Source organism: Balearica regulorum, chromosome 29, assembly GCF_011004875.1.
Source record: "Balearica regulorum gibbericeps isolate bBalReg1 chromosome 29, bBalReg1.pri, whole genome shotgun sequence".
NCBI classification, from domain to species: Eukaryota; Metazoa; Chordata; class Aves; order Gruiformes; family Gruidae; genus Balearica; species Balearica regulorum.
In genome coordinates, this window is record NC_046212.1 from 1,132,456 (window position 1) to 1,152,134 (window position 19,679).

General features: G+C 66.8%; 3 protein-coding genes across 7 annotated transcripts; 1 reads left to right on the forward strand and 2 right to left on the reverse strand.

The window, feature by feature from the left end:
* Nucleotides 1-22: 22 nt before the first annotated feature.
* On the reverse strand, nt 23-11,549 carry PAN2 (poly(A) specific ribonuclease subunit PAN2). 5 transcript variants are annotated; one of them, XM_075737668.1, is made up of 26 exons: nt 11,421-11,549; nt 10,466-10,766; nt 9,810-9,979; nt 9,489-9,609; nt 9,318-9,395; nt 8,911-9,178; nt 8,325-8,667; nt 7,700-7,796; nt 6,979-7,098; nt 6,665-6,784; nt 6,447-6,575; nt 6,069-6,268; nt 5,534-5,673; nt 5,083-5,189; nt 4,469-4,567; nt 3,901-3,977; nt 3,263-3,404; nt 2,859-2,996; nt 2,110-2,169; nt 1,907-1,997; nt 1,670-1,827; nt 1,400-1,543; nt 1,034-1,213; nt 655-748; nt 347-544; nt 23-271 (listed from the first exon to the last, which is right to left on the reverse strand). In XM_075737668.1, the coding sequence occupies exons 2-26, from the start codon at nt 10,745-10,747 to the stop codon at nt 237-239; spliced, it is 3,591 nt and encodes a 1,196-aa protein (XP_075593783.1). In that variant the 5' UTR covers nt 10,748-10,766; nt 11,421-11,549; the 3' UTR covers nt 23-236. The 5 variants fall into 5 exon arrangements, with proteins under 5 accessions (XP_075593783.1, XP_075593780.1, XP_075593781.1 ...); XM_075737665.1 differs by having other exon boundaries at nt 5,534-5,676; XM_075737666.1 differs by lacking the exon at nt 11,421-11,549 and adding an exon at nt 11,140-11,337 and having other exon boundaries at nt 5,534-5,676.
* Nucleotides 11,550-12,794: 1,245 nt separating this feature from the next.
* On the forward strand, nt 12,795-14,132 carry IL23A (interleukin 23 subunit alpha). Its single transcript, XM_075737680.1, has 4 exons — nt 12,795-13,093; nt 13,236-13,334; nt 13,621-13,746; nt 13,872-14,132. The coding sequence occupies exons 1-4, from the start codon at nt 12,923-12,925 to the stop codon at nt 14,016-14,018; spliced, it is 543 nt and encodes a 180-aa protein (XP_075593795.1). The 5' UTR covers nt 12,795-12,922; the 3' UTR covers nt 14,019-14,132.
* Nucleotides 14,133-14,186: 54 nt separating this feature from the next.
* On the reverse strand, nt 14,187-19,631 carry STAT2 (signal transducer and activator of transcription 2). Its single transcript, XM_075737679.1, has 24 exons — nt 19,572-19,631; nt 19,070-19,152; nt 18,823-18,954; nt 18,591-18,741; nt 18,404-18,502; nt 18,241-18,333; nt 18,093-18,171; nt 17,905-17,990; nt 17,667-17,815; nt 17,439-17,597; nt 17,219-17,371; nt 17,112-17,132; nt 16,925-17,018; nt 16,757-16,813; nt 16,594-16,677; nt 16,424-16,522; nt 16,098-16,233; nt 15,947-15,996; nt 15,764-15,852; nt 15,560-15,696; nt 15,298-15,486; nt 15,164-15,221; nt 14,438-15,039; nt 14,187-14,363 (listed from the first exon to the last, which is right to left on the reverse strand). Exons 3-24 carry the CDS (start codon nt 18,951-18,953, stop codon nt 14,230-14,232), a joined length of 2,850 nt encoding a protein of 949 aa, XP_075593794.1. The 5' UTR covers nt 18,954; nt 19,070-19,152; nt 19,572-19,631; the 3' UTR covers nt 14,187-14,229.
* Nucleotides 19,632-19,679: the final 48 nt, after the last annotated feature.

Consider the following 19,679-nt stretch of genomic DNA (forward strand, 5'->3'; position numbering starts at 1 on the left):
GAGCCAAGGAGGAGGCGGCGGCGCGGGTGTCCAAGGCTGCTTTATGAGGGCGCCCGGGCCGGCGGGCGAGGCGGGGGGGGGCCGGCGATTCCCGGTACCGGCAGAGAGAGGGAGTCCCGGGGCGCCGGGCCCCGGGGGAGGGGGTCGGGCGGGGGCAGCCCCGTCCCCGCTGCTGGTTCCAGTTCCGCGTGTGTCCGGCTCCCTCGGGGGGGGTCCCGGCGCTGCTCCTGGCCGGCTCAGAGGGCCAGCACGGGGGGGTACACGGCCCCATCTGCCGGAGACAAAGCGGGGTGAGGGGGCGGCGGCGGGGGGGACGCGGGGGGCGGCGGCGGCGGCGATGCCTTACGCTTGGGGCTGCTCTGGCTGTCGGGCTCCGGCACCTTCCAGTCCATCTTGCGTCCCTTCTCGTAGAGGCCCTTGAGCACCTTGCGGAAGTCCTCGGGCTCGGCGCCCCGCGGGCTCAGCTCCAGGTACTTGCGGTAGAGCTGCAGCGCCGTGCGGGCGTCCTCGATGCTGTCGTGGGTCTCCCCCTGGATCTTCAGGTCTGCGGGGAGAGCCCCCCCCCAGTCAGGGAGGGGGCTGGCGGGGTCCCCGGCGTGGGGGGGGTCTGCCCCGACTCCTGCCCCTCCGGACTCCGAGGGTACGGCCACTGACCCAGGAAGTACCAGGCGAGGAAGCGCAGGGAAATCATCCTCTTCCTCGGGATGTGGAACAGGTAGACGGTGTCGATCACCTGGTCCTTGGGCACCTGGAAAGCAGAGAGGGTCCTGCGGCCAGGGCAGGGGGGCTACTGGGGGGGGGTGTCTGGGTTTCGGCTGAGATAGAGTTATTTCCCAGTTAATTCCCAGTTAATTCCCTTCCTAGGAGCTGGCAGAACGCTGTGGTTGGGGGTTAGTGTGAGAACAGCGTTGGTGACACGGATGGTGGTGGTTGTTGGTGGGTGGTTGTGTCTACACTAAGTCAAGGACGCTGCCTGTGCCGCCCAGCACCCCTCAGACCCCGGGTTGAGGGAGGGGGGGCGCGGCGCTGTCACCATCAGGTTGATGACACGGAAGTCCTTCTGCAGCCCGTGGCCCACGAACTTGACTCCCACGTCGATGAGGAAGCGAAGCTTCAGGTAGGTGGATTTGAGAGTGGTGAGGTGCTTGGAGGAGATCTTGGCGTCCAGGTCTCCGGGCTTGATCCCCGAGTACTGGGTCAGGTAATCCACCACCTGCGGAGACCGGGGCCCAGGGAGGTGGGCTGGGAGGGCCGAGGAGCAGCTGCAGGGGTCTGCCCCCTCCCCGAGTCCCCACCAGCATCCCGGGGACGGTGCTGGCATCGTTGCGGGAGGCAGAACAGGTCCGTGCCCTCCCCGCAGGGCTGGGGAGCCCCGTGAGGTTGGGCAGAGGCCCCGTACCTGCTCTTGGGTGGAGATATAGTCGTCAATGAAGGGGACGCCCTCGTTAGGGCCCTGCCCGCGCACGCACGTGATCCTGGCCACTGACATCTGGCTGGGCTTGATGGTGGATTTGGTCCCGTCGCTGCGGAGCTCGGCCTCCTCCTGTGACGGGTGAGAGGAGAGCTCAGTGACCAACAGCTCCCACGGTCCCCGCAGGGACCGGGGACAGCTGGGAGGGGCTGCCCCTGCGCCCCGGCACCCCGTCCCCTGGCACAACGGAGGCCTGACCTCGTTCAGCGTGACGAACTCGGCGTCCAGCCCCACCAGGTCGCCCGCCTGCGGCATCTCGCTCAGCATGAGGGGGATGAAGGTGGCGTGGCACTTGCGCTGCTTGCGAGCCAGGGAGGCCTCTGCCAGCAGCACGCTGGCTTCGATGGGGTTCTTGACTGCAGGAAAAAGGGGAAGGGAGCTCAGCCGCGAGCCGGCGGTGCTGGCCACACGGCCACTTCCACCCCAGACACTCACTGACAAGGTTGTACTTGGCGTTGAGGTTCCTCCGGGCGTAGTACAGGATAGCTGGCACTTTCCAGCTCATGTCGAACTGCACCGCCTCGCACTGCAGGGGAGGGGGGGGACAGTGTAGGGGAGGGTGGGGGAGCCCTCCACGGGGTTCATGCAGCCACGGTCTCGCCCCGACGCCCGGCCGGAGCACGGCGCCGAGCGCTCACCTTATCCACGGGCTCGATGAGGAAGTCGTTGAAGAGGTACCACTGCTGGTGCGTGACGCCCTGGGGGGGAGAGGCACCGGCACTGCCTTAGGGGCCCCCCCCAGGCAAGTGCAATGACTCCTCTACCCAGTTACCAGGGAAAGAGGGGGGTGACGATGCCATGTGGGAACTCCTGCCCTTCCTGGGACACCGTGGGGAAATCCCTGCTGGCCTGGGTGGTGATGATGCGTACGTAAAGCATTCGGGCTGGACAGGCACCGTCTCTGCCTGACTCCTAACCAAAACTCCACAGAGATGCAACAGATAAGAATAAGAACAGGGATGCAGCATTGACACACTCTGGGAACTCCTGGCTTGGGCATCTCCACCAGACAACAGGACTGCCCAGACCAGCACCCTTTCCTCGGGAAGGGAGATGACATCCCAGCCCTTACCTGGAAGCACAAGGACAAGCTGGCAACGTGCCTGTGACCCAGGAGGAACCAGCCTGAGCAAGTGTGGGAAGAGCTCTTCTTCAGCCCTCCCCTCCCTGGAAGGTGCCTGAGCAGCACTTGGCCGTTCAGGGCTGCCTGGCACGTTCAGCCGAATGCTCAACGCTTGACCGAGAGACCCAGAACGGGTCCGTTAAACAACCCGGCCACGGAGCAAGCCATGGGTGAGAACGCCTTGGCCAGGCAGGGCTCCCGGGGAGCAGGGCTGCTCTCGGCAGCCCGTGGGCAGGAGAGCACCCGTGCCGCAGGGCTTCTCACCTCCTTTCTTTGGTGGTAGGTCTCTCCCACTTTGATGTGCCCCACCAGGCTGCCCCCTGTGCGGGAATCCAGGATGTGGACGACAGTGGCCATTAAATCGTAGATATAGACTGACTCGGGGTCATCGGTCGGGCTCAGCTGCAAGAGGAACCGACCCACAGGGAAATGTCAGAGTCCCGACTGTCTGCCAGGCAGCTCCCAGGCCTCAACCTAAAGCCCAGAGCTTAGACATGCCATCTCACCACCAGCCCAGAGGTTTCCATGCTCACATGAGGTGTCTCTGAGACAGCCTCATTATCTCTCGCCTACACACGCTCAGCAGAAAGCGGTTCTGAAGCAATTCTGCTCCCGCAGCCCCACGTGCACACAACCACGTAGCCCCAGAGGGATGTCATCTGCTTTACCTCATCGTTCTCACTCCAGTTGCAGACATCTAGCTCCTTGCTTTTGGTCAGCCTCATCTTGATGGCGTGTGGGATCCAAATGTTCTTCAGTTCCTCCACAGAAGGATACGAATGCCCCGTGTCAGGGTTCCCCAGCTCCTTCCTGCATGCAAAATCACGGAAGGCCGAGTCGGAGGGAGTCACGAGGTGTCGTCCAGGCCAACTTCTCCGGGGCAGAATCCCCACCACCCCACCCACCCACCAGCCTACTCCTAAACCTTCCAGAGAGATGAAGAAGCCAGAGCTGCACCAGTTCCCTGCAGCTGCCTAGAGCAGGACCCTGGGAAAGGTGGTCAGAAAGGGCCCATACGCAGTCCTGGGTCTTTTGTCAGTCTGAAAAGGGAAGGGGAATGAGGGCTGGGGGCTCAAAAGTGGGTCAGGAGGTGGATTACAAGGGTGTCTGAAGGAGATGCTGTGCAGAGCACCCATACAGGGTCACACTCTCAGAGCAGCGATGAGACTGTTCCAGTTCAGAGCCTGTGAGGAGCTACAGGCAGGTAGATTATCAAATGAGAAACAGCCCTGTGCTCTCCAGGGCCCAGAGGACACCCCAGAAGGCGTCACTGCTCAGAGTCGCCACCCCAGGAACGGTCACCTACCACTCTCCAAGAGAGATTTCTTTGCCTTTGGTGATCTCAAAGCCTCCTCTCTTCATCATGGCTCTCTGAAAGGCATACTGGCAACGAAACACAGGCAAGCGTCAGTGCGTAGCGACAGGCTGGGCTTGGGAACATGTGGGTGACAGCCAGGCCAGAAGTGGGGAAAAGACAGAGAAAAAGTCGGTGACAGGGAAAAAGACAGCGAGGGAAACCCAACTGTCCGCCCACTCTCTGCTGGGCTTGTGCTCTGGGAAGTGGGCACTGCCTTGCTGCTCCTAGGTCCTGGGGGAGTGGGGGAATGAAAGGGTGACTCTACTGCAGTCCCATCAGCCTTGTCATGGCAGGAGATCTTGTCTTTTCCAACTCGAAACGCACGGCTCGTGCTACAAGCATGACCAAATACCAATATGTCCTCTGTAAACAAAGCAGGGTGACGCTCAGGTGGAGAACAAGAGACTGTTAGAGACAGCGAGATCAGAGTGAAAACACCTCCGCAGAACTGGACACGCAGCAAACACCGTGTGCCAGGGAGAACAAGCCTGCTTCTGCCCCAAAGTGTCTCCCCCACCTCAGCCTGTGTTTTCCAGAAATCTGCCTCCTTGGAGCTGTTCACCTCACAGTTAATGACCAGGACGTCCGGCAGGCAGCGGATGTTCCGGGTCTGGACCTGCAGAGAGAGCAGGAGATGGAAACCAGGCAGGGCCAAGAGCCCCGGAGAGGCTCAAAACCGGATTCAGCACGTGCTACCCTCTTCCCTCCTCCAACGCCTTGGCCTGCAGAGCTTCCTCCCCCCCTGCCTGGCCGGGTTCCTGGTAGCTGGGGGTCCTGCAAGAGCAACTGAGGCAGGGAGCAGGCTTGCCGCCTCAGCGCAGGCATGCTGAGCTCCCGGGGTGGGGGTGGGGGGGTTCCTCTCTGCCCCCTGCCCCGGGGGGATTCAGCTGGGATCCGCGTGACCTGCAAGACGCGTTCCAGCGTTTGCACAGCCCAGGAAATACCCCGTGCCACGCCAGCTCGCCATCCAGCCCAGGAACCGAATCTCTAGCATCCGCTCAGGAGGTTCCCCACTGACTAATGGAGAAACTGGCCCCGCTCAGGCGGTGGCATGGGGTGCTCGCGCCCTTCTCCCACACCCCCTCATCACCCGTGAAGCGTGACGTGCTCGCGCACCGCTCCCAGCCTCACCGTGGGCTGGTACTTCTCACAGTTCTCGCACCAGGCTTGTGTGTTCTGCTCCAAGCAGATGCTTCGCTTTAAAATTTGGGCAAACTCATAATCTTTGACTGGCTTTTCTGAAGAGAGAAAGCAGAATAACGTCACCTCCCAACACACAAATCTTTACCAATTTAGCTCAGCCAAACCTCTGGGGTTTTCCTCACAACCACCAGCGAGAAGGTCAACCCCTAAATCTGCCTTTCTGTAGCCAAAACCTTGGCTGGTTGGAAACCCACCACTAGACCTCGGCTGCCAGGTCTGCCGCAGCCCGGGCCAGACCGCTGCAGAAGCTCCTCGCTGCAGGTATCTATTACCAAGAAAAGTCACGGCTCATCCCTACGGATAATGAGCCCCACGGGGCTGGGGAAACTCAGCAGCGTTAAATGTACCAGGCCCTGCCCTGCCCAACCCTGCCTGTTACCAGTGCTCTCGGGGTAGGAGAGGGTGAAGAGCAGCGTGGAGGACACACGGACGGTTTCCTTGCCGCAGCGACACATGCTGCAGTTTTCCATCTCGCAGCTGAACAGCTGCCCAATAACCGAGTCCCCCGAGGACCCAAAGCTGCTGGAGAAAAAGAGCACTGGGGTTAGCAAGGTCCCAGCAATCCCTGGGCTGGCTGGTATGGTGGGCTGAGCGCTGGGGACCTGCGCATCTTGGGCTGCATGAAGGCTGTTCGGGGCAGCAGCTCTTGGGGAACCATCCGTGGGGCCTTCAGAGATCTGCGCAGCCCCAGCCCACCAAGTAGGGGGGCTAGGCCTGGGAGGGACAGAGGTTCAGCCCAGGGTTTCAAACCCTGCCATAGGGGTAGCCTGCAGATCCATGTGTCCTCCCACAGCCCTCGGGGCAGACGTGGGTGGCAAGAAAGTTCCTTTCGGAGGGACAGAAGGGGCCTCTGGGAGCCAGCCCCCCTCCCTGGTTTGGTTACTCCCTGTCCTGTCCCCAGGCCAGGGACCTACCTGCTGCCAGCCCCTCGATACGCCTGCGGTCCCTCCTGCTCCTGGGTTTCCTGGTGCAGCTGAGTAAGGATGAAACGGTTCCAGCTCTGAATCAGCCGCCCCAGGTTCACCTTCCCTGTGGCTTCGTCCGAGTCAGCAAGGATCAGCCCCAGTGCCGAAGCCTCTGGGATTGTGCGGAAAGCCCGCAAAAAGTTGCTTCCCTGGGGATGGGGCAAGAGCGGCATGTCACCGAGGTCAAGTGACAGGAGTTTCCACACGGTCTGATGCCATCACCCGAGAACCCGGTGCCACCCGTCTCCCCGCTCCTCTGCGATCTCTCTGACCATCCCAGCCAGCCCAGCCTGCCGGCCTCACGCCACGCCTGGGCTCACCACGGACCTGGCAGGGGTCTCCTCGGGACAGGTCCAGCATGTGGAAGAGCAAGCCCAGCTCGCAGCCCAGGCAGAACTCCTTCTGGCACAGGTGGTTCTGCACCAGGCAGCGCACCGGCTCCAAGAAATACAGCACCTGGCAGAGAAGGAGCAGTCAGGGGAGATCCCAGGGGCTGCAGTGGCCTGGGCAGGGCCGGGGCATCTCCCACCTGGATCGTCTCCCACCTGGATCATGCAGTTGCAGTAGGCGTTGGGGATATGGGGCTCCAGGCCTGCAAACAGCGTCTTGTTGTAATGCTTGAAGTCAAAGTCTTCCAGCCCCAGCTTGGAGTATTTGATTGTGACCTGAGTAGAGACGCAACATGTTAAACAAACACCTTCCCGTGTCGCAGGACGCCAGTGAAACGCCTAGGTGCTCCCCACAGAGACAGGGGGCAGGTGCTTGGGCCCAGGCGGGTCCCTCGCCCCAGACAAGCCCAGCCTGGGGACTCCCAGCCAGCCCCCGCTGTGCCCCAGAGCAGCCCTGGGGTGGCCACTACCTTCCTGTACTTTTTGGCCACCATGTAGAGGTGAGGCTCCTCTTCCCGCCCAATCGGGGACTCGGGGACTTGGCTGAAGCTGTCGAACTCATTGTCTGTCTCTTTTAACCGATAGGGAATCTGTGAGAGGGAAGGGAAGGGAAGAGCGGCTGAACCCTGAGGCGGAGTGAAGCACCACATACTGAAACAAGCAGCTCCCGGGCTTTCCTGCCTCCCCGAAAGAGCAAAGGAATAAACCAGAAAGGAGCGGGGCCCTCCCTTAACCTGCACGAGGCCTCCACACCTTCCTTCTTACAAGGGACTTATCACTGTGGGAAACTACAGCGGCGCTGCGGGCAAGGGCGAAACACAGCAGTGTTTTCCCAAGGGCGAGGGACGTGCCATAAACCTCCGAACCGGACAGCTCACACCTTTCCTACCGCAGAGTGAGTTATTGATACAACTGGGCTTCTGGCCCGAGGAGGGGGGGGACTCCAGCCCACCCCCAGGGCTGGCGCACCCGCTGACACTGCTGAAGAAAACCCATCGCTTCCAAACTACACGCCTGCCTCCTGTGACACCCCGAGCCAGAGAAATTCATCTCTCGCCCATCCCGAGCCCTGCAGAAAGCTCCAAGGTCGTTCAACACGCAGCGAGAGCTCCATCCCTCCCTGGATTGCAGCCCCCCACCGCTGGCAGAAGTACCCCTCACCCCACACGATCCCCTCCTGAGAGCGGGTACCTGGTTGCGGAGCTTGGTCCTTGGGTTTGGGGCATAGCCGATGAACCCCACTTTCTTCATGGTGCGCAAAATCTCGGGATCTACCGGAGGGGCTCGCCTGCAAAGCACAGTGCAACTCAAAGGCTGCTCTGTTTGGCAGCACTGTTTAACCCAGGGCCTTGCTGGGTGTGCTCAGGGACCCACCAGCAGGTCACGAGGGTTTTCCCCATTCAGTCCTTCCCCCAACTTCATTTTCTGAGACAACAAAAGACCCGGGCCACACCAGAACAAGGCAGCAGCGCTGAGCACAAGCGTGTTTGGGACAGGGCTCAGGCAGAGGAAAAACGAGTTTCCACACAGGGAGAATGCAGCCGGGATCCCACTGGGAAGACGGAGGTTTGACCATACCCTACCGTCTTCAGACCTGCCCAGTCACTGCACCTCAGCGGTTAAGCTCCACCATGGGGAACTTATCTTGCATTTCACAGGGCACGTGATGAGGAAGGGCAGTGCCAGCCACGAGATGAGGGAGCAGGGGGAGCAACAGAGCCGCTCTCCCGCTCCCAAGACCCGGGGAAGGAGGGGGATGCCTGCCAGGGCCAGCTTTTTCCATGCTGCTTTTCACCGGGAGAGACTGGCAAATTACCGGGGTGCCGGGGCAGAGTTGGCAGCGGGCCAGTCGGAGAGCAGGGTGTCGCTGGTGAGCGGCACGGGGATGAGCGAGAGCGGCACGAGGTCCTGGTTCCAGTCCAAGTGGGGCAGCGTGTCCACGATGCAGGGCAAGGCAAAGTCGGTCTCCCGGGAGTAGGCGTTGAAGGTGACCTCCGGGGAGTCGGCCCAGAGGTGGACGCACCCTTCCGAGTCGCCGAACGCCAGGGCCTGCTTGCTGGCCGAGACGTCGAAGGTCATGATCAGGGGCCCAACGGTGTTCACGTGGAAGATGTCGGCGGGGTTGGCGAGGCCGGTGGGCTCGCAGAACTGGCACTGACCTGCGCAAGAGGAAAGCGCAGAGGGACATGGCACCAGGGAGCACACGGGCGGGCCAGCACACGGTGACCCGGCACGCCTCTCGCTTATGGGGCCGTTTGAACCAGCTGGACACGGATCGAGAGTGCTCAGCCAACTCTGTCCCACCGGGATTTGACCCGGAGCCCGGCGGGTGCTGGGACCGTGGCCCCGCTCTCACCAGGGGAGCGGAGCCTGGCCAGGTTGGGGGATGCGGCTTCGCCCACCTGTCTGAGAGATGATGGCCAGGCGGGAGGTGTAGGTGGGGATGAAGCGGAGGAAGAAGGGGTCGATGTGGACCTGCAGCGGCGTGGTGGCCCGCATCATGCGCAGGTCGTACACCTTCAGGAAGCGGTCGCAGGCGAGGCCGTTCATTCGGCTGGAGAAGCCGCAGGTCACCAGCAGGTTCCCGTGGACATCAAAATCAGACAAGCTGCCCGAATACGCGTCAAATTCATGCTCCACCACAAACGTGCGCAGATCCCGCAGGGAGACCTGGGAGGGTAAGACGGGGGCGCTGGGTGCCATGCAGGCAGCCCCTTGAGCTCTGGGAAAAGCTGGACACTTTTCCGGGGTATCCCAGAGAGAAGCCGAACATCAGCAGGGCTGCCGGGTAGGACAGGGCTGGTGTTACCTTCCCTGAGGTGTGCCCACAGAAAAAGAAGCGGTTTGATTGCCTCATGATGGTGATGCCAGGAACCTCCACGGTGTACTGGGAAGGAGGCAGAAGAGCGGGGTGAGCGGGGCTGAGCCCCAGAATAAAGCATCGCCCCACAGCAGGGAGCGGCCCCCAGCCCGGCCATACCTTCTGCGTCTCCTGGACGGTGTTGAGGTCTATCTCAATGACGTGGTTCTGCAGCCCGCCGACGAGCAGCGTGCTGGTGTCCGTCAGCAGGAGACTGTGCATGTCCTCAGACTCATCCATGCTGCGGGAGAGCAGAGAGGACAGCCCTTGCACTCCTGCCCAGCTCGGGGAGGTGGCGGGGAAGGGGGTGAAGGATCTGCCCTGGCCCTCTCCCACATCTAGCTTTACGCTGCGGGCAGAGAGGCCGGGACCACCTCCCCCCGCACAGGGGCAGCTCATGGGGCCGGCACAACCTGCCTGCTGCCAGGGAAAGGCACTCACAGGTAGTCAAAAATGATGAGGCCCCCACGTGACATGTACTTCAGGTTGGTTTTGGTGAGGAAGAGGACACCGTTCTCCAGGCTCTGGATCTGGCGGATGTCATCACTGCTGTTCACTTGGAAGGACGAGTATCGCTCCAGTGTTGGGCCAAAGAAAGAGGTGGCGTGGCCCTAAAACCAGCCAGGACAGGCTCATCAAGTCTGGCCCCAGCTTCGCTTGGACGTAACACAGGCAAATACCCTGCACCGGCTCCCAAGTGGAGGCAGGCTATCGGCTGCCTTACGGCCTCAGCCAGCCTACGGGGGGGGGTCCTGCCCCCCTGCATGCCCCTAACCACTCAGACCTTTCCCTTTCAGGCAGATACACGCAGACACGAGTAAAGAACCAAAAGCTCCAACAGCCCCAAACATCAGGGCAGTGAAGTTCCTTGCAAAACACCAAGAGGCTCGCACTCCGAGATGCATCAACCACCACCGGACAGAAGCTCGGCACCGGTGCAGCACAACCCCGGTTTGAGCAGGACTCTCTGGCTCAGCCCCACAGCCAGCTTGCCCCCAGCTGCTTGCAGCAGGCAGGCGTCGGGCAGCGAGAGCGGCACAGACAGCCCAGCTCGCGGCAGAGACCCTCCCTGCCCCACTCCTGGAGCGGGCACCTACCCCGTGGTTCCCAACCCACAGCATCTCTTCATGCAGGTCGAAATGGGAGACAGAGACGGGCACCCCCACTTCGGAGACGGCGGTGTGCAGCTCGCTGTACATGCCCTCCATGAGGTGCACTGACTCGGGCACTGCGATACCCTCTAACGGTACCCCCTCGGGATCCAGCTCCACGTTCTGCAGCAAGCTGGGGTTGAGATGAGGGTCCAGGACGGGGTCCAGCGCGGGGTGCAGGGGGGGAGCATACTCGGCAAGGGAGGGGTCAAGACCTTCAAAATTCATGGTGAAAACCAGCCTCTCCCTTTGAAACAGAAAAGGAACTAAGTCGGTCAGTCAGAAACACCAGGGCCTCACGATTCTTAGAATCGGCAGCAGAGGCCCGGTGACTCCGAGGGATGGAAAAGGTGGCTGGAATCTCCAGTGAGTGTAAGGTGCAGCGCTCCGGCCGGGGGCACCGGCAGCCCCGAGCCCACGCAGGCAGCGGGGCCCGTAAAGTCCCTTCCCCGGGACACACTCAGTGCCCCGTCACGGCCCTGAGCCGCCGGGGGAAGGAGCCCGCAGCAGCCCCGGTGCACCGGGCAGCTTCCCCAGGGGGGAGTCGCTGCTCCCGGCTCACCAGCCACGCTCCCTCCGAGCCCTCCCCCACCGCGGGAGGCGACGGGCCAGCTCCGCACCCGCCTCCTTTATCTCCGCAGGCCGGTACCGAACCCACCGGCAGTATCGGCTGCCGCAGAGCCGCAGCCGTTGGCGGCGGGGCCGGGCGGGGCAGGGCAGGGCACGGGGAGCCCAGGCCCAGCCCCAGCCGCAGCCGTTGCGGGGCCCCCGCTCTCACCGCCGTGCTCCGAGCCCCGAGCCGCTACCCACAACCGCCCGCGCTCCGGCCAAGCATCCCACAGTGCTCCGCGCCCCGGAGCGACGGCGGCCGTTACCCGCAGCGCCCCGCGCCCGCCGTTACCGAGCAGCCGCGGGCAGAGCCCCTCCGGGGCCGCACTCCCGGGCTCGTCCCGCTGCGCCGCCACGGCCGGGCCGGGGCCGCCACCGCCGCCGCCCCTCCAGCCGTCGCTATGGCAACCGCCCCCCCCCCCGCGCGCTCCCTCCCGGTAAACCGGCCCGCCCCCGGGACCGGAGGACCAATGGCAGTGCGGAGCCGCGGAACGCCGGCCAATTAGCGCCTGAATGAGGCGGGACTAAGCGGCGCGGCGGGTGGCGTGCCGGACGGCGCGGCGGAGGGGACAAAAAGACTCAAATTGGCCATTTCGGGGCGGGGGTGGCGGCGTGTGGCGGGCGCGGCCCCCGGGGCGACGCCGGGACCGGGACCGGGAGAGCCCGGGGCAGAGGGAGCGCTCCGGGACGCCCCTCGGGCCCCTCCGCCCCCCCAGCACCGCGCAGACCCCAAGGCGCTGCCCACCGGCTGCGGCACCTGCGGCTCTGCAGCGTCCCGTGGCCTCCCACGACGTCCCACCGGGCCCGCGGGTGTCACGCAGCGTCCCCTGGCACCCCACGGGGTCCCACAGCGGTGTCCATCGGATCCCAGAGTGTCCCCAAGTGCCCCACAACGGCCCACGCTTGTCCCCCGGCATCCCGCCGTGTCCCGCGGGGTCCCCAGGGCAGCGCGCCGTGGCCGAGCCGTGATGCTGAGCCCCACCGGCCCCGGCCTCCCGCTCCCAAACCCACCGGGGACACGACGCCACGGGCAGGGAGGGCGGGCGGCCCCCCCCCGGAGTGGGCTCGGCCCTGGGCCGGTGCCCGAGGCGCGGCCGGTGCGTGCCCGGGGGCCCGGGGAAGGCCGGGGGCAGCCCCGTCGGGCAGGAACGGGAAGAGCCGGAGCCCGCCCCGTCGGGGCCGCCGGGATTGCGGCGCCGCGGGCGGCCCAGCGCGGCGAGGACCGGGGCTGCCGAGAGCTGCGGGGGTGCCGGGCGACGCGGGCGGGGGGAAGCCCCGCCGGGACACCGGGGCCCCGGGGAGCCGCCAGCCGCCGGTCCGGCTGATTGCCCGGTGTGGCGGGGCGAGGGGCAGCGGGGAGCACACCGAGGGGACACCGTCGGGGCACCGCCGGGCTCCGGGAGGGTCCCGCCTCGCCCGGGCTCCCGGTGCGCTCGGCGGGGCGGCCCAGGTGCGCCGGTCGGGGGGGTCCCGGGGCGCGGGGGGGTCCCGGGGCGGTCGCGGTGTCCCGGTCCCGCCCGTGCCGCTGCCGCCGCGGTGCCCCCGGGCACGGAGCCACCAGGAACTGCCCCGGGTTTTCCTGCCCGTCCCGTCCCGTCCCGGCGCCGCACGGCGCGGGGCCGGGCACGACGGGGCGCAGCCCGGGGACCCCGGCCCCGGTATCGGTTCTGCTTTCGGGGGGGGGGCGGCGATTTCGCAGTAACGGGGGGCGGGTGCCACCTGCCCCGGGGATTCCCCACCTGCCGCCGCCCCATAAGAGCCCGGTAGCCGCGCCGGTGGCGGCATCGACCGACCATGGCCCCGCTCCGGCTCCTCTGCCTCTGCCTCCCGCTGCTGCTGCTGCTGCCGCCGTCCGCGGCCCCGGCCCCGGCCCCGGCCCCCCGCACCGACTGGGCCGCCTGCAGGAACCTCTCCCGGGAGCTGTCGCAGCTGGTGTCGACCCTCAAGGAGCCGCACCGGGCCCTGGTGAGCCCGGGGGGGCACCGGGGGTCTGCGGGCACCGGAATGTGCGGGGCATCCCGGCAGGAGGGGTGCCCCCAGGGTGCGGGGTGCCGGGGAGGGGGGGAGCAGGGGACGTGGGGACCCCTCTGACCCCCCGCGTTGCCAGGAGGAGATGCGCCTGAGCGAGGAGGACCCCAAGAACTGGCCCCCCCGGATCCGCTGCAGCGACGCCTGCGACCCCTCCACGCTGGACACCAACAACACGGTACTGGGGGGGGGGCGACACATGGGGAGGGGTCTGGGGCCGCAGTGGGGCAGCCAGGGAGCCTGAGGGTACCCAGGAAGGGGCATGAGCCCAGGGCGCTCTGGGGGATGTGCCCAGGGTTCCCGGGGTGGCCGGGGGTCCCAGGAGTGCTGGAGGTTCCCAGGGGTGTCTGGTGGTCCCAGGGATGCTGAGGTGGGTGGGCCAGGGAAGCTGAGGGATGTTCCTGGGGGTCCCAGGGTGCTGGGATGTGCGTGGGGGTCCCTGGCTCACGCCTCGCTCCCCACAGCGCTGCCTGCGGCGCATCCTCCAGGGGCTGCAGCACTACCGGGACCTGCTGGGCTCCGACATCTTCACCGCCCGCCGCCTGACCAAGCTGGAGGCTGCACTGGACCGGCTCCTGGGCCTCGTCCAGGTGAGGGGCTGGGGGGGGGGGCAGAGAAGCCAGGAGGGAGCAGCAGCCCCCGGGGAGCCTGTTCCCCCCACAGCCAGTGCCCATCAGCTGCAGCCTCGGGCCCCCTAACCCCGCTCTCCCCGCAGCAGGAGCACGGCCGTCCCCCCCGGCATCCCATGGCCCCCAGCGATGCCTGGGCCCACCCGCTGCTGCAGCGCCTGGCACTCCAGCGGCTCCAGTCCTTCACCGCCATCATGAGCCGCGTCTTCACCCACAGTGCCAGCCCCCACTGAGGCCGGCCCGGCCACGACCCCCCCGATTATTTATTGCCCTCCACCCCGAGGGCTATTTATGTGCAATGCTCCCTATTTATCTCGGGTATTTATAGATTTCTAATAAAGGTCTGAAGGAGACGAGCGGCTCCCTGTGTACGGCGCGACCGAGGTTTGCCTACAGGCAGCTGGGGTGGGAAGAGGTTTATTTACAGGGGGAGGCCGGGGGGAGTCACTGGAAGTCGTTGGCATCGATATGGAGCGAGGGGATGTCGGTGGCGGTGAAGAGGGAGGTGACAGTGGGCAGGGCCGTGTCCTCGGGCTGCGGCAGGAACGGGTCGCAGGGGTCCAGGAGCGCGGCACTGCCTGCGGGATGGGGAGAGGTCAGTGCCAAGGGGACAAGGGGACTCCCCTGCGTGCCCCCCAGCCCCGACACTCACTTTCCAGCCTGGGGCCCAGCCCCTCCAGCCCCCTGTCTACAGCCTCCAACACGTCAGGCATCAGCTCTGCCGCCTCCAGTGTCTCGAGCATCCCCGAGCCCGGCTCCAGCCCCTCTGCCAGCGACCGGAGGAGCTCCTGCATGTCCGGGCTCCCGGGTACCAGTTCCAGGTCCCTCAGCTCCGGTGGCAGTGTCTCCAGCCCGTTGGGGACCAGCACCGGCTCCACGGGCCCCAGCACCGGCTGCGGCATACCTGCGTCCCTGGCCGCTGGCTGCAGTGGCCCTGAGCCCCCCGGTCCCACCGGCTGCGGCTCCAGGTCCCTGGCCCCTGGCTGCAGCATTTCCGAGACCCCCGATCCCACCTGTGGCTGCTGTGATGGTTCCAGGCCGTGGGGCCCCGGCTGCAGCATCCCCGAGCCGCCAGGCTGCAGCATCCCCGGGCTCACAGCCATCACCTGCATTGTCCCCGAGCCCCCGGGCTGCAGCGGTGCCAGGCCACCCGGCTGCTGTGTCCCCAGGCCACTGGGCTGCAGCTGCAGCATCTCCAGGTTTTCCGTGGCAGCCACCAACTCCTCTTCTGTCTGCCACGACTCATTTGCCTGCCTGCAGGGAGAGACAGCGGGTCAGGGTCAAGGTCAAGGTCAGGGTACAGGAACACAAGGCTGCGGGCGAGAGGGTCCCCCTCCCCGTGGGGCCATGGAGGGACCGAGGCGTCCCCCCGCCTCACCTGGAGGACACACGGATGAGACGCCGGTTCAGGTATTTCTTCTGCTCCATCAGGTTCCCTGGGGACAGAGAGGAGAGGTCGGAGGGGGCGGTGGGTGCCTGCCCCACGCCGTGCCGCACCGTGCTGCGCCGTACCCTCCTGCCGCTGACTGTAGTAGGGCCCGAAGGCCTCGTCGCGGGCGGTGTTGGGGTACAGGAACTGGAGGGGGTTCTCGGGGATGTTCTCCTCCACCAGCAGCTGGTAGTCGCGGATGATGTCAGGCAGCGCCAGAGACGCCAGCTCGGCTGCGGTGTAGGGAACCACCGCCCGGAATGCGGGGGGCCCTGCGGGGTGGGGGGCAGTCGGAGTCAGCACCCGGGGCAGGGCTGAGGCCGGGATGGGGGGGGCCACGCTCACCAGTCTCGGGGTGCTCCACCCAGGTGCAGGTGACTCCCCCCAGGATGCTCTCGCTGAACCGGATCAGGAACGTCCCCGTCCGCTTCCCCTTCAGCAGCTTCTTCTCTTGCTTCCGGCTCACGAAGCCCAGGATGAGCCTGGGGGAGCCCACCGTTAGCCCCCATGGCCCCCAGCCCCCCCCCGGCCCCCCAGCCCCGCTCCTACCCGTCCTTCCAGAGCTGCTTGAGGTGCTCCTGGAGCAGCCCCAGGATCCCGTCCAGCCAGGCCCAGAAGGAGAAGCCGGAGGCGCTGTCCTGCAAGAGAGGGCGGGTGAGCGGGGACGGGGGGGACGGGGCCATGGCGGGACGGGGGGACAGACAGACGGGGCCATGGACAAGCACCGCTCACCTTGGAGAACTTGGGCCAGGCCACGGTGCTCTCCGGAGACGGCTTTGAGCCTTGGAGGTGAGAGCAGGGTGAGGGGGCAGCACGGCCCCCGTCCTGGCCCTGGGGGGGGTCGGCATGGAGGGGGGAGCTCGGTGCCGGCACCCGGCCTTACCGAAGAGCTTCTCGGCCAGCATGAGGAGATGCTCCTTGCTCAGGCCCCGCTCCGCCACGCTCTCGAACTGCCAGCTCAGCACCTCGGCCAGCCGGGGCCAGGGTGCCGGGAGCGGCGAAGAGAAGAAATGTTGTTCCTGCGGAAAACAGGGTGAGCAGGGCCGGGGGCACACGGCAGGTTCCGGGGACCTGCACCGGGGCAGGGGCCAGGGATGCGACAGGGACCAGGACGGGGCAGGGGCTGGGGACAGGAGAAGGGACAGGGCATGGGGGGAGGACCAGGGACGGAGGGATAGGACGCGGGGATAGGACAGGGCTCCTGCTCGCCTTAGGGTTGCTGCTGAGCATGTTGAACCAGAGGATGGAGGCCCAGGCGCTGGAGAGCTGGTTGTTGTTGGAGATGATGACGAAGGGCAGCGTGGAGGTCTGTGGGGGAGCAGGGGTCAGGCCGACAGCCCCTCCGGCCCCCCCGAGCCCCCCCGGCCCCCATCCCTCACCTCCAGTTCTAGCTCCAGCCCGCAGTAGGCGTATGCCAGCGTGAAGGTGATGAGGTGCAGCTCCTCCGTCACGGCCAGGGGACCCTGCGCAGAGGTGGCACCGTGGGCACTGTGGGCACCGTGGGGCACCGGCCGCCCCCAAGGCCCCCAACCCCGCACCCACCTCGCCGGTGCCTTTGCTGCCCTTGCCCGACCGGCTGTCCTTCTGCTCCTTCAGCGTCTGCAGGGCAGGAGAGAGTCAGCGGGGGGCTGGGGGCCGGGGCTGGGCTGGGGTCCTCGCCCCGCTCCCCAATCCCACGGAGGACCCGGGGGTCCGGGCAGGGGTCCCTACAAGGTACTGGAAGTCGCAGACCAGCCCATCCTGGGGATTGTCCCCTGCCAGGAGGGTTTTGCTGCTCGACGTCAGGATGTTGAACTTGCGAAACCTGCGGGACAGAGAGAAGCAGCGGGTGGGGGGCCGGGACCCCCGGGGGGAGCACAGCTCTGCCCACTGCACCCAGCGCTCGCTCGGCTCTCACCCTTTTATCTTGGGAGGGTCCCTGCAAGAGACAACAGGGCATCAGCGGGGAGCGGGACCCCGGGACCCCCGTGGCCAGGCAGGGGGGCCCACCCCAGGGGTCCTGACCTGTCGATGTGGATCTTGGCCTCCATGCGGTGGTTGCGGTCGTGGAGGCGGACGAGCAGGCGGGCGCGGGCCGAGAACTTGCTGGCCGTACGCAGCACCAGCGGGCGCTTGCAGGCGTTGGGCATGTTGGGCTGCTGCTCCACCACGAAGGCACTGGGGGCACCGGGAGGGTCAGGGCTGCCCCGGCCCCCCCGGGTCCCCCCCCCCGCACCACCCCCACCTCTTCAGCAGGTAAGTGAGCAGCTCCTGCAGCCGCCGCTCCAGGAGGGGGGTCTCTGCCTTCAGTGGGTCCCTCTCGTAGGTCACCTTCCGTTGCAGGTCCCCCAGCGCCCGCAGCAGCTGGAGCAGCTGGAAGAGCCCCTGGCCCAGCTCCGTGAACCTGCGGGCACCGTGGGGCTCAGCGGGGGCCGGCCGCGGCCCCACCGTCCCCCTCCCATCCCGGCCCTACCAGGTCTCCAGCGGGCGCAGGCGGGTGTCGACGGGGGCCCCCAGGCACGCATGCTGCTGCCGCTCCCGCCAGGCCTCCAGCTCCTGCAGCAGGAAGTCCCGCAGGGTCTCGCTGCGTCCCAGAAGCTGCTGTATCTGAGCCAGCACCTCCTGGGAAGAGACACGTGCCTGAGTGGGGGGCATGGGGCGGGCATGGGGCGGCCATGGCCCCCCCCAGCCCAGCCCTGGCCCCCTCTTACCCATCGCTGCCGGTCCAGGATCTGCAGCTTGGCCTCGAGGGCTTGGACCTGCTGGGCGTACTGGGGGTCGCTGGTCCTGTCCTCGCCTGCGGGCAAGGGGTAAGGGGGGGGTCGGGGGGGGGCACAGCGGGGCACAGGGCAGCGCTGCCCCACGTCTGCCCCCCAGGGCAGGCAGGATCGGTCCTTACCTGGTAGGTAGTGCACCTTGTAGCAGAAGTCAAAGGCCTCCTGCAAGTCATCTAGGTGCCGGAAGGCACGTTCAGCCTCCTGGGGACAGAGCAGGGTGAGGGGCTGGGAAGCCCCTGGGGACCTGGGGGGGCTGGGGGAGGTCATTACCTGCAGGGCCACGTGGAACTCGGCCAGGCGCCGCTGGATCTGCTGCTCCCGGTCACTCTCTGGGGGTGTGCTGGGTGCCGGGGTGGCCTTTCCCTGTGGAGACGTGGGGTGTCGGGCAGCGGCCGGCAGAGCCCCGCGGGGCGAGGGGGGGGCCCTGGCCTACCTGTGTCCCCGCCTGCCCCAGGCGCAGGATCCGCCGTTCCTCCTGCAGCAGGTTGGCCACCAGGTTGGCAAAATTCTCCGGGCACTCCTCGAACTCAGCCTGTGGAGGGGCTGGGGGGGGTCAGCGGGGTACAGAGACCCCTGGTCCCCCCCCTGCCCTGGCCCCCCACCCCGGCCCCACCGCCCACCTGGAGATCGCGGCAGGCCTTGCGCAGGTTGTGCTTCAGCATGAAGTCCTCGCCGCCCAGCCCCGGGCTGCCCAGGTGCTCGCCCAGCAGCGCCAGCAAGGAGTGGAAGAGCATCCGGGCATGGGAGGAGAGCGGCTCGGCCGCCTGGCGCCTGCGGTACCGTGGGCTCAGCACCGGCCTGGCACGCACCAACCGTACGGCCCCCAGCCCCGGACCCCCGCCCCCCCATTACCAGTTCTGGTTCTCGATCCAGGCGGCCAGGCACTGCCGCACCACCATGGGCAGCGCGGCCCCCGCGTACAGCTGGTGGACCTGCTCCAGGTAGGCGTTGGCCAAACTCTGCACCTCCTGCCACTGCGCCATGCTGGGGGGGTGGGGGGTGTCAGGGCAGCCCCACCGACCCCCCCGACCGCAGCGGGGCCGGAGGATACGAAACCAGCACCCGTGTGCCCCGCCGGGCACCCCCGCGCCCCATGTACCTGCCGCAGCACGGTGGTCCCGAGGGTCCCTCTGCTCCGGCTCGGGCTGGGCCGCGGGAGCACGGCGGGCTGGCAGCCCCGTCCTGGGGCGTGAGGAGGGGGTCAGCAGGCAGAGGTGCCCGGGGGCCGCGGTGCCCCGAGCTGCAGGGGCTGGGGCACCCGCACACACGCACCCCCCCCACCCGCAGCACCCCAGGCCCCCTCCCCAGACCGGCTCCCCCCTGTGCCCCTGCAGACACCTCCCAGACAGGTCCTCTGCACCCCAAGCGTCCCCCCCGTAGGGATCCTGGGGGGGGGAGGGGGCGCCCCTAAACACCCCCCACCCCAGGGGGACCCCCCAAGGGACCCCCCCGCGGGCGATCCCTGCCTGCCCCAACCGGGAAGCCCTGTCTGCTCCCGGCCCCGGCCCCGGCCCCGAAGCGGCGCCCTGCAGACAGGACAGACAGGACCCCCGGATCCCCCGGGACCCCCCCGGACCCCCCGGGACCCCCCCGGCTCCCACCTCCGCGCCCTGGGTGGCTCCCGGCTACCGGGGGGAGGAAGGGGCGGAGGCCACGCCCCCTACCCGGTCTGCGCGGCGATTGGCGGAGCGCGGCAGCGAGGCCACGCC